Here is a 13424-nt window from a genome sequence, read left to right as displayed (position 1 = left end):
TTTTTGAGTACTCTATTTCAATATAATTTGTGGCAAACCCTAAAAATAAAAAAATATATATTTGTAATCACCACTTTAAGACAGTCAGGCGCCCATGACTATACTGTAGGTACAATCGGCCTGGGCGCTCGGGTTAGAAGGGTGAATGACCATCAGGAGACGGGGATACTGAACACGCGTTTACCATTACCATGCCCAAAACAGACCGTGTGGATATCTCAAGTTAGAATTCAGCCTTTTTAGTAATTGGACCTAAAGTAATGAAAATAAGTGACTCTCTCTTTCTCTCTGTAGGTCAGTAGTAACTTGGAGCCCTCCCAGTCTCTGAGTCTACAGCAGCCTCCTCCCCCTCCCTCTCCTCCTCCCCAACCCCAGTGCAGTGTGGCCGAGCAGGACAAGCAGCTCCTCTTCTCTGATTTCGAGGACCTCAGTGTCTCGTTCCAAAACCTCTATAAGTCTGTCTTTCAGCAGTCCTTCAGCCAGCAAGGTGGGTCATGGGAAACAGTACTCTGAAGCGGACCGGGGTTGAAATAGTGTTTTCGATGAGCCTGCTTGGTGTGACAGATGGGTGCATTTTGCAACCAATCAAGCTCTATCAAACGTCTTCAAAAGTATTTGAAAGCTGTGTACGTGCTTGTTTTCTAACGTCATTATCCGGTTGATGGGAAAACAGTATGGCTAACACCAGTGGGAATGATTACCTTGTGCTTTTAGCTAACCTATAAAACAATGTCCTACACCACAGATTGGACACTTATGTTAATAAAAGCATTTGTGTGTATTCCTCTTTTGTACTTACATATACAAATAATGAATTGTGCCATATATCTACAATCGTTGCGTTACTCAGTCAAGCGAGCGAGGCGAATTTGGAGAAAAACAAAACATTGTATTGACACTTGAGTGGAGAAAAGTGCAGTGGCTGTGGGAGTAGCTTTGAAACTTGCTAATTAGATTGACGCTTCTCTGTAATTGCTTCCTGCAGCTTCCTATTGGGTCAACAGCCTTCCTCCTGCTGTATAAGGTCCAAGCCCCTATTTTATAAATTGGCAGTTTGCTGTACTCCCACCATACAATATGGGGAAATTTATCATGCAAAAGACACATACAGTGAAGTCCAAAAGTAGTTGACACATTTTGTTGTTTTGGCTCTGTACTCCAGTTGCTTGGCTACCCAAACTCCTTGCTCGGGCCAAACGCTACACTACGCCCATGGACATTAGTTTCTTCTCCGCAGTGAGTCTGCCTTCCAGGCAATTTCTAGAATGGAAATCCTTTCTAGATGTGATTGGTCCCAGAAACTAATGAGTTGGGCCAGAGCCATAACACACTTGACTAAAGCAGCATTTTGAACGTTAATCATTGGCTTTGATACTCTGATTGGTTAGAGATCATCCAATCGCTGATTACTTTTTTTTTTGTACAACACCCCTCATTTTGACGCAACCTCAAACAACTTCAATTATGGCAGTCTCAGACTGAAGTATGTAGCGAATGATAGAGCAGAGGATAAATTCAGTTTGAGTTGTCAGGTAAGTACTCCAGCACTTTTCGATGATACAATGACTGAGGTTAAAGGCCCAGTGCAGTCAAAAAATGTATTCAGAATATAAATATGTGTACCGTTACACCCCTAGCGTTAATGTGCATTCATTTAAGGAGGCAACTATTTATGCATTGCTCGGTTTAAGTGAACTTTGGTCGAGTTAAATAAATCGCCTCCTTAATTGTTATATACATTTAGATGTTACAAATTAAATCACGCTGCCAGATTATGATTAGGTTTATGGTATTTTTTTTCCCACTAATCTGTGCACTTTTGTGTGAAGAAATTGTCGCTCTGTTCCATTCTATTTTAAGAGTAAATTCCCTTAAACCATCCTAATGAAATCCCTCTGGTTTGCTTCAGTATTAATTATTGGAGGTAACATCTCTGCAGCTGTCAGTCACCTGCTGCACTATAGTAGCATTTGTTTTGTTATGAACATAGTTTAAAATCCGTAATGGTGAAACTGCCATGTCTGTTTGCGATTTTACAAGAGACGTTACTGCAAACAACAAACACTGAAGAAAAAAAGGAAAATGCTTAAGCAAAATGATTTACAGGTAGGCAGAATGGTTAGTTAATTGTCTGTCTGTCCTTGTGTGTGTGTTTGGCCCTGCAGGTATCACGGGTATGCCCAGTGAATTGAGCCAGCAGCCGCGGACATCGTGCTCCTATCAGCACTCCCCCTGTGTGGGCAGCAGCAACAGTGCCCACAGCCACCAACACAACCACGGTCACGTTCATAACCACCCCCACCACCACCCGCCTCTCTCACAGCACCTCTCTCCCCACTTGACTCACAACCAACATCAACCTCATCCGAACACTCAACATGGGCAGCACCCTCAACACAGCCAGCACCCCAACAGTGGGCAGCAGTCCCAGCACCATACTGGCCAGCCACCACAGATGACCTGCACTAACACTTGTAAGACACGACAGTACAGTGCACACTACACACTACTGTACTATCAGAGAGCAAACACGCCCAAACGATGGACAGCAGAGTGCCTCTGGCTAGACTATTGGTCATAGTTTTCTGTTAATTTCCCGCCGATTCTATATGTTGAATCATCAGCGCAAACAACCACCACTTGTCGTCACCCAGCAGGTGGTTGCTATAACATATATGTTGCGACAGCAAGCGATAGGACGGTCACGCTCAGCTTTTAGCTGTTCATCGTTGCAGTGTAACTGGAGTTACAGGCAGGCCTCAGGAACAGTGACTATCCTTAAATGCTAGTCCCTTACTATATATAGCATTGCTATCTACATGGATTCCTTTATATTCAGTGTTGGGGAAGATACTCTGAAAATAGTTTATCAAGCTACCAATTACTTCACACTGTAAGAAGTTAAAATACACTAAAGCTACCCCTAAGAAAAATATTGTTTACTTTAAAAAGTAGTTCATTACATCCAAACTACTTTGTGAAAAATGGTCATATCAAAATCTGAAATGTCAGACTATAAATTGCAAGAACAGAACACTTTGGGATCATATGTTAAAAGGATGTGTAATTTAATTTTAAACACAAACTGATTAAAGTGAGAATTAAGCAGGTCTGATACAGAAAAAGGAAATTCTACATTGCCCAGATTCATTTTATTTTGTGCAAAAACAGTAGTGTAGTTCTAGTCGTTCTCTACACTGCTAAATGGTAAAACAGTAGTGTGTAGTTCCAGTAGTTAGATACACCGCTACATGGTAGAAAAAAAATCATTAACTACTGAAAACAGGACCTAGATTTGATTTTAGTTGAACTTCCATCAAGCTACTGCATAATGTAACAAGTTGAACGAAATGTAGTTCCATACTCTCCAACACTGATTATATTACAGTGGCTTGTGAAAGTGTTCACCCCACGTGGCATTTTTCCTATTTTGTTGCCTTACAAACCCCCCCTAAAGGTAAGGTTGTATCATTTGATTTACACAACATGCCTACCATTTTTTATTGTGAAACAGCCAAGAAATAAGACAAAACAGAACTTGAGCGTGCATAACTATTCATCCCCCCCAAAGTCAATATTTTGTAGAGCCACCTTTTGCAGCAATTACAGCTGCAAGTCTCTTGGGGTATGTCTCTATAAGCTTGGCACATCTAGCCACTGGGATTTTTGCCCATTCTTCAAGGCAAAACTGCTCCAGCTCCTTCACGTTGAATGGGTTCTGCTGGTGTACAGCCATTTTAAATCATACCACAGATTATCAATTGGATTGAGGTCTGTGCTTTGACTATGCCTTTCCAAGACATTTAAATGTTTCCCCTTAAACCGCTCTAGTGTTGCTTTGGCAGAAAGACTTGGGGCATTGTCGGGATTCCCTCAAGAATTTCCCTGCATTTAGCGCCATCCATCATGGCTTCAATTCTGACCAGTTTCCCAGTCCCTGCTGATGGAAAAACATCCCCACAGCATGATGGTATGGTATTCTTGGGGTGATGAGAGGTGTTGGGTTTGCGCCAGACAGTGTTTTTTTGTGATGGCCAAAAAGGTACATTTTAGTCTCATCTGACCAGAGTACCTTCTTCCACATGCCTTTTGGCGAACACCAAAGCAATGGCTTTTTTTCTTGCCGCTCTTCCGTAAAAGCCCAGCTCTGTGGAGTGTACGGCTTCAAGTGGTCCTATGGACAGATACTCCAATCCCTGCTGTGGAGCTTTGCAGCTCCTTCAGGGTTATCTTTGGTTTCTTTGTTGCACCGCTGATTAATGCCCTCCTTGCCTGGTCCATGAGTTTTGGTTGGAAACCCTTTCTTGGCAGGTTTGTTGTACATTACATTTACATTTAAGTCATTTAGCAGAAGCTCTTATCCAGAGCGACTTACAAATTGGTGCATTCACCTTATGACATCCAGTGGAACAGTCACTTTACAATAGTGCATCTAAATCTTAAAAGGGGGGGGTGAGAAGGATTACTTATCCTATCCTAGGTATTCCTTAAAGAGGTGGGGTTTCAGGTGTCTCCGGAAGGTGGTGATTGACTCCTCTGTCCTGGCGTCGGGAGGGAGTTTGTTCCACCATTGGGGGGCCAGAGCAGCGAACAGTTTTGACTGGGCTGAGCGGGAACTGTACTTCCTCAGTGGTAGGGAGGCGAGCAGGCCAGAGGTGGATGAACGCAGTGCCCTTGTTTGGGTGTAGGGCCTGATCAGAGCCTGGAGGTACTGAGGTGCCGTTCCCCTCACAGCTCCGTAGGCAAGCACCATGGTCTTGTAGCGGATGCGAGCTTAAACTGGAAGCCAGTGGAGAGCGGGGTGACGTGAGAGAACTTGGGAAGGTTGAACACCAGACGGGCTGCGGCGTTCTGGATGAGTTGTAGGGGTTTAATGGCACAGGCAGGGAGCCCAGCCAACAGCGAGTTGCAGTAATCCAGACGGGAGATGACAAGTGCCTGGATTAGGACCTGCGCCGCTTCCTGTGTGAGGCAGGGTCGTACTCTGCGGATGTTGTAGAGCATGAACCTACAGGAACGGGCCACCGCCTTGATGTTAGTTGAGAACGACAGGGTGTTGTCCAGGATCACGCCAAGGTTCTTAGCGCTCTGGGAGGAGGACACAATGTAGTTGTCAACCGTGATGGCGAGATCATGGAACGGGCAGTCCTTCCCGGGAGGAAGAGCAGCTCCGTCTTGCCGAGGTTCAGCTTGAGGTGGTGATCCGTCATCCACACTGATATGTCTGCCAGACATGCAGAGATGCAATTCCCCACCTGGTCATCAGAAGGGGAAAGGAGAAGATTAATTGTGTGTCGTCTGCATAGCAATGATAGGAGAGACCATGTGAGGTTATGACAGAGCCAAGTGACTTGGTGTATAGCGAGAATAGGAGAGGGCCTAGAACAGAGCCCTGGGGGACACCAGTGGTGAGAGCGCGTGGTGAGGAGACAGATTCTCGCCACGCCACCTGGTAGGAGCGACCTGTCAGGTAGGACGCAATCCAAGCGTGGGCCGCGCCGGAGATGCCCAACTCTGAGAGGGTGGAGAGGAGGATCTGATGGTTCACAGTATCGAAGGCAGCCGATAGGTCTAGAAGGATGAGAGCAGAGGAGAGAGAGTTAGCTTTAGCGGTGCGGAGCGCCTCCGTGATACAGAGGAGCAGTCTGTTGAATGACTAGTCTTGAAACCTGACTGATTTGGATCAAGAAGGTCATTCTGAGAGAGATAGCGGGAGAGCTGGCCAAGGACGGCACGTTCAAGAGTTTTGGAGAGAAAAGAAAGAAGGGATACTGGTCTGTAGTTGTTGACATCGGAGGGATCGAGTGTAGGTTTTTTCAGAAGGGGTGCAACTCTCGCTCTCTTGAAGACGGAAGGTACGTAGCCAGCGGTCAGGGATGAGTTGATGAGCGAGGTGAGGTAAGGGAGAAGGTCTCCGGAAATGGTCTGGACAAGAGAGGAGGGGATAGGGTCAAGCGGGCAGGTTGTTGGGCGGCCGGCCGTCACAAGACGCGAGATTTCATCTGGAGAGAGAGGGGAGAAAGAGGTCAGAGCACAGGGTAGGGCAGTGTGAGCAGAACCAGCGGTGTCGTTTGACTTAGCAAACGAGGATCGGATGTCGTCGACCTTTTCAAAATGGTTGACGAAGTCATCTGCAGAGAGGGAGGAGGTGGGGGGGGATTCAGGAGGGAGGAGAAGGTGGCAAAGAGCTTCCTAGGGTTAGAGGCAGAAGCTTGGAATTTAGAGTGGTAGAAAGTGGCTTTAGCAGCAGAGACAGAGGAGGAAAATGTAGAGAGGAGGGAGCGAAAGGATGCCAGGTCCGCAGGGAGGCGAGTTTTCCTCCATTTCCGCTCGGCTGCCCCTCCCTGTTCTGTGAGCTCGCAATGAGTCGTCGAGCCACGGAGCGGGAGGGGAGGACCGAGCCGGCCTGGAGGATAGGGGGCATAGAGAGTCAAAGGATGCAGAAAGGGAGGAGAGGAGGGTTGAGGAGGCAGAATCAGGAGATAGGTTGGAGAAGGTTTGAGCAGAGGGAAGAGATGATAGAATGGAAGAGGAGAGGGTAGCGGGGGAGAGCGAAGGTTGGGACAGCGCGATACCATCCGAGTAGGGGCAGTGTGGGAGGTGTTGGATGAGAGCGAGAGGGAAAAGGATACAAGGTAGTGGTCGGAGACTTGGAGGGAGTTGCAATGAGGTTAGTGGAAGAACAGCATCTAGTAAAGATGAGGTCGAGCGTATTGCCTGCCTTGTGAGTAGGGGGAAGGTGAGAGGGTGAGGTCAAATGATGAGAGGAGTGGAAAGAAGGAGGCAGAGAGGACTGAGTCAAAGGTAGACGTGGGGAGGTTAAAGTCGCCCAGAACTGTGAGAGGTGAGCCGTCCTCAGGAAAGGAGCTTATCAAGGCATCAAGCTCATTGATGAACTCTCCGAGGGAACCTGGAGGGCGATAAATGATAAGGATGTTAAGCTTGAAAGGGCTGGTAACTGTGACAGCATGGAATTCAAAGGAGGCGATAGACAGATGGGTAAGGGGAGAAAGAGAGAATGACCACTTGGGAGAGATGAGGATCCCGGTGCCACCACCCCGCTGACCAGAAGCTCTCGGGGTGTGCGAGAACACGTGGGCGGACGAAGAGAGAGCAGTAGGAGTGGCAGTGTTATCTGTGGTGATCCATGTTTCCTACAGTAGCTCCATATTCTTTCAATTGTTTTAAATAATGGATATAATGGTGCTCTGTGGGATGTTCAACATTTCTGATATTTTTTTATAACCCAACCCTGATCTGTACTTCTCCACAACTTTGTCCCTGACCTGTTTAGAGAGCTCCTTGGTCTCCACGGTGTCGCTAGGTTGGTGGTGCCCCTTGCGTAGTGGTGTTGCAGACTCTGGGGCCTTTCAGAACAGGCGTGTGTGTGTGCGCGTACATATGTATACTGAGACCACGTGACAGTGACACTTAGATTGCACACAGGTGGACTTTATTGTGACTTCTGAAGGTAATTGGTTGCACCAGATCTTATGTAGGGGCTTCATAGCAAAGGGTGTGAATACATATGCATGCACCACTTTTCAGTTACATTTTTTGAAACAAGTAATTTTTTCCATTTCACTTCACCAATTTTGGACTATTTTGTGTATGTTCATGAAATTCAAATAAAAATCCATTAAATTGCAGGTTGTAATTTAAAAAAAATAGGAAAAACGCCAAGGGGGATGAATACTTTTGCAAGTTACTGTAGCTATGTCGTTTTTTTTCTGCTACTCCCCAAACTCGCATTACGCTGTGTGACGCTGACAAATTCAGAGACAGGCATTTCTGAACCTCGCCGACGTCTTTCATTTGCCTAGACTTTGTTTTTCCTGTGTCTCTTCACTTTGCTTTCGGCTCCGAGAAATGCCCTATACAAATAGACGCTCCATTATCTGGGTTAGTTCTCCCTCCACAGTGGCTGGGATGAATAAAAGCAATCCCCGTCTTAGATCCACAGCTTCAAATGTGTTGCCATTTGGGTTTGTGATGAAAGGCAGAAAATCATTCCTCTTCACTAATGTCTGTGACATGAAATTACATCTTGTGGTCCAAAGCATCACTGCATCTGACTCAAACATGAATTTACTTCTGTTGGTCCTTGAATGTCACTCTGTTGATTACAGCACCGTGCTCTTGTCAACATTTCCCTAACCTCGTCCCCAGGGTAATTGCTACAATGTTATAGAGAGCTGGCTGGTGGACAGGACTAACATTTCCCCTACCGTTACTTAGTTGGGTCTCCCTGCCTAGCCCGTTTAGCTCTATTACCCACTCCCCTTAACTAAAATCATTTGTCTTAGAAGAAATCGGGAGGAATCACTGCAGGGTATGTGTGTTTGTTTCTGCCTGCCTCCGCAGGTCTGTCCGCCAACTGGTACCCCAACCTGGACTGGCTGAAGGAGAGCTGTCGCATTGCCAGCAGCTACAATTGGGCTGACGTGGACCTCTCTCCATTCCAAGGTAACAAAGACTTGTATTATCCTAAAGTGAAGAAATGGTGGTAACTCTTTCTTTGGACCACCATGTGTATAATGCTCTTATAACGTCTACTGTCACACTCAAGAGTAATAATAATAATAATGCATTGAATTTATAACTCTCTTTTCATTGAAAAACTTCTCAAAGTCCTATAGTGAATGCATTACAATAAATAAAAACAAGACATAGACAAAGGACACAACTAGGCAGGGCATCTTACACAAAGAACATATCTGACGGTACAAGGGTCAAGGACAACCAGGAACACAGCAAAATCTAATGAAGGGCTTCCTAACGAGGAGGGTTTTTAAGGGAGTCTGATGCCTTTAGGTGGTCCGAGAGTGCATCCAGAGGTGGGGGCAGTCGAGCAGGAAGCAGATTTTTTTTTTTTTTTTTTCCCATGGAGCAAAACTTGAACGTAGAGGAGCAGGCTATCGCTCTGAGATTACAGGTGGGGTTATGGGATACGAACAGTTCTTTGAGCTATGGAGGGGCATTGCCATGGGTAGGACGTCAAAATAATACAAATCATTTGTAAAAATATTTTTCTTAACTGACTTGCCTAGTTAAATAAAGTTTTTTTTTTTTTAAATGATGCAATGTCAGCAGGAGTGGTTTGAACTTGATTCTGATTGAGAAGGGGAGCCAGTCCAGAGATGCTTTGTCTCCTCAAGCTGGACTATTGTTACACACTCTTCATCGGGATCACTGGCAGGAGTCTCCAAAAACTCCAGTATATTCAGAATAGTGCTGCCAGGATCCTGTTAAGTGCATGAACACTAACACTTCACCCCCATCCAGACTTCTCAGCATAAGACGTAATGGTGTGATGGAGTTTGGCAATGTTATTAAGGTGAAATAACATGACTTGGTAGATCTCTAATCAATGCAGCAGAGTTAAAAGTATGGCATTAGCTAGGTAGCTAAATGGAAGGAGTATGCTACAATGAGCAACCGAAAGGTAGGCTGTTTAATCTGAATGGAATTGCTGTAGACAAGGATGGGGAGTGCAGCCAAATAGCCTCAACTAGCTGGCTAGCTATCTTAGCTAGATTCTTTACATCGATTTGAGTAACCGGGTATCTGAAAATGTTGTATTAAATTATTTCAAATTGCCATCCCTACTCAAGGCAGGTGTTCAGACAGGCACACGCAGCAGAGGGACTTGGAAGTTTGAGTGTCATCAGCATAGCAGTGGAATGGAAGGAGGAGGAGATGGCTGCCGTTTTACGGTATCCTAATCAATTGTGCTATTATGTGGGGGTTTTTCGCGATATTTGTAAATTATTTTGTCCATAATGTTTCTGCATTACGGAAGAAAAGAGCTTCTGGATATCAGGACAGCGATCACTCACTCACCTCGGAGTACGGAGTACATGGATTACAGGCAACATTCGCACTGAGCTAAAGGGTAGAGCTGCCGCTTTCAAGGTGCGGGACTCTAACCCGGAAGCTTACAAGAAATCCTGCTATGCCCTGCCAACGAACCATCAAACAGGCAAAGCGTCAATACAGGGCTAAGATTGAATCCTACTACACCGGTTCCGACGCTCGTCAGATGTGGCAGTGCTTACAAACTATTACAGACTACAAAGGGAAGCACAGCCGCGAGCTTGCCCAGTGACACGAGCCTACCAGATGAGCTAAATCACTTCTGTGCTCGCTTTGAGGCAAGCAACACTGAGGCATGCATGAGAGCATCAGAAGTTCCGGACGACTGTGTGATCATGCTCTCCATAGCCAACGTGAGTAAGACCTTTAAACAGGTCAACATACACAAGGCTGCGGGGCCAGATGGATTACCAGGACGTGTGCTCTGGGCATGTGCTGACCAACTGGCAGGTGTCTTCACTGACATTTTCAACATGTCCCTAATTGAGTGTAATACCAACATGCTTCAAGCAGACCACCGTAGTCGCTTTTGCACTCCACACTGCCCTTTCCCACCTGGACGAAAGGAACACCTATGTGAGAATGCTGTTCATTGACTACAGATCAGGGTTCAACACCTTAGTACCCTCAAAGCTCATCACCAAGCTAAGGATCCTGGGACTAAACACCTCCCTCTGCAACTGGATCCTGGACTTCCTGACAGGCTGCCCCCAGGTGGTGAGGGTAGGTAGCAACACATCTGCCACGCTGATCCTCAACCCCTTGAGCTCCCCAAGGGGGGTGTGCTCAGTCCCCTCCTGTACTCCCTGTTCACCCACTACTGCATGGCCAGGCATGACTCCAACACCATCATTAAGTTTGCTGATGACACAATAGTGGTAGGCCTGATCACCTACAACGACGGCACAGCCTACAGGGAGGTCAGAGACCTGGCCGGGTGGTGCCAGAATAACAACCTATCACACAACGTAACCAAGACTAAGGAGATTGTGGACTACAGGAAAAGGAGCACCGAGCACGTCCCTATTCTCATCGATGGGGGTAAAACTGTGGAGCAGGTTGAGAGCGTCAAATTCCTTGGTGTCCACATCAACAACAAACTAGAATGGTCCAAACACACCAAGACAGTCGTGAAGAGGGCACGACAAAGCCTATCGGTTGCATCACTGCCTGGTACGGCAATTGCTCGGCCTCCGACCGCAAAGCACTTCAGAGCGTAGTGCATACGGCCCAGTACATCACTGGGGCAAAGCTGCCTGCCATCCAGGACCTCTACACCAGGCGGTGTCAGAGGAAGGCCCTAAATATTGTCAAAGGCCCCAGCCAGCCCAGTCAGGCTGTTCTCTCTACTACCACATGGCAAGCGGTACCGGAGTGCCAAGTCTAGGACAAAAAGGCTTCTCAACAGTTTTACCCCCAAGCCATAAGATTCCTGTACAGGTAACCAAATGGTTACCCAGACTATTTGCATTGTGTGCAAATACTGGAATTTCTCAAACAGGTTGTTTCGATTGGGATGATCCTGGTAAATATGGCAACCACATTTTCCAACACCTTGGAAAGGTTCACAATGTTGACATCAGCAAACCGCTCGCCCACACAACACCATACACGCCATCTGCCCGGTACAGTTGAAACCGGGATTCATCCGTGAAGAGCACACTTCACAAATGTGCCAGTGGCCATCAAAGGTGAGCATTTGCCCACTGAAGTCTATTACGATGCCGAACTGCAGTCAGGTCAAGGCCCTGGTGAGGATGACAAGCACTCAGATGAGCTTCCCTTAGATGGTTTCAGATGAGCTTCCCTTTGATGGTTTCAGATGAGCTTCCCTTAGATGGTTTCAGATGAGCTTCCCTTAGATGGTTTCAGATGAGCTTCCCTTAGATGGTTTCAGATGAGCTTCCCTTAGATGGTTTCAGATGAGCTTCCCTTAGATGGTTTCAGATGAGCTTCCCTTAGATGGTTTCAGATGGTTTGTGCAGAAATTCTTCGCTTGTGCCAACCAACAGTTTCATCAGCTGTCTAGTGGTTAGAGCATTGGACTAGTAACCGAAAGTTTGCCAGTTCAAATCCCCGAGCTGACAAGGTACAACTCTGTCATTCTGCACCTGAACAGGCAGTTAACCCACTGTTCCTAGGCAGTCATTGAAAATAAGAATTTGTTCTTAACTGACTTGCCTAGTTAAATAAAGATTTGAAAAATATATTTAAAAAAACACATTGTCTGCTGGTTGGATGTACATTCAAGTTCTCTAAAACTACTTTGGAAGTGGCTTATGGTAGAGAAATTATCTGGCAACAGCTCTGGTGGAGCTGGAGATTCCTGTAGTCAGCATGCTAATTGCACGCTCCCTCAACTTGACATCTGTGGCATCGTGACAAAACTGCACATTTTAGAGTGCCCTTTTATTGTCCCCAGCACAAGGTGCAGCTGTGTAATGATCATCATCTTTTTGACCAGCTTCTTGATATGCCACACCTGTCAGGTGGATGGATTATCTTGGCAAAGGAGAAATGCTCACTAAGAGGGATGTAAACAAATGTGTGTACAAAAGTTGAGGAATAAGCTTTTTGTGCATATAAAAAATAGTCTGGGATCTTTTATTTCAGCTCATGACATGTGGTTTTTGTTCAGTTAAAAAAAATCTTCATTTTCTCAATCGCAACTTTGACACTGAAAGTATGATAGATAATGACAGTCTTAACTTCAATGTGAATTGTCCAAGTGCATTTTGATATTGTTCTAAACAAAGTACAAAGGATGTGAATTGGCTAAATTAAAAACTACAGGTTTGGATCAAATACAACAGAGTGAAACACTTGTGTTTTCAAGTATTGTGGTGGCAGCATCATGCTATGGGTATGATTGTCGTGCAGGCGGGGGAAAGGAGACTAGGAGAAGAGGAAACCACTAAGGTCTATTGAAATGAGAACGACCCCCTGTCTGTGTATCTATGACAGGACTGAAGGAGAGCATGAGGCAGGCGGAGCTGAACAACTGGTCCCTGGACCTGGCCCAGATAGCAGACCTATGCTCCTCCATCAACCAGTTCTTCACACGCACCGGGATCATCCCACCACAGGGGCCACCCATGCCCACCTGCCACAACCCCATGCACACCAGCAAGCCCAGCCAGCACATCAACACGGGTAAGTGGCCATTAGGATGGCGTTGCCTCACTAGACACTGATCTAAGTTCAGTTTTGCTGTTTCCCCTATGGTAACTGTCAGGTTTGAGGACGGTAGCTGATCCTAGGTCTATGCCTAAGGGCAACCTCTAACGTGCGTCCCATAGATCTGAAAGGGTTGGATTGCTTAACGAAGTCTCCTTTTACTGATCTTATCACAGTGTATAGGTCAATGGAGTTGTGAGGTAAGAACTGAATGACTGTTGCTTCCTGTTGGATGTCTTCATCTCCTGTAGGTAATCTGTACATGGACTCCAGACAGAACATGTCTTCAATGATGGGACCCCCGTGTTACCCCCACATGCCCCCCATGAGCAATGCAGGCTCCACGGTGACAGGTACTACTGCTAACTACT

The 13424-nt window shown here is 46.2% G+C and overlaps 1 protein-coding gene across 2 annotated transcripts in view; it reads left to right on the top strand.

The window, feature by feature from the left end:
• The window catches only part of LOC118360197 (forkhead box protein J3-like), a 97997-nt gene that overhangs the window by 80125 nt on the left and 4448 nt on the right, over positions 1 to 13424 (top strand). For both annotated transcript variants that reach the window (XM_035739443.2, XM_035739441.2), the window contains 5 exons: positions 295 to 487; positions 2166 to 2474; positions 8365 to 8466; positions 12841 to 13029; positions 13305 to 13406. In XM_035739443.2, the coding sequence (XP_035595336.1) occupies positions 295 to 487; positions 2166 to 2474; positions 8365 to 8466; positions 12841 to 13029; positions 13305 to 13406 (895 nt within the window). The remainder of the gene's footprint in view (positions 1 to 294; positions 488 to 2165; positions 2475 to 8364; positions 8467 to 12840; positions 13030 to 13304; positions 13407 to 13424) is intronic.

Source organism: Oncorhynchus keta, chromosome 27 (genome assembly GCF_023373465.1).
Source record: "Oncorhynchus keta strain PuntledgeMale-10-30-2019 chromosome 27, Oket_V2, whole genome shotgun sequence".
NCBI classification, from domain to species: domain Eukaryota; kingdom Metazoa; phylum Chordata; class Actinopteri; order Salmoniformes; family Salmonidae; genus Oncorhynchus; species Oncorhynchus keta.
Note: the sequence above shows the minus strand (reverse complement) of the source record. Positions and strands in the feature narration are given on the sequence as shown.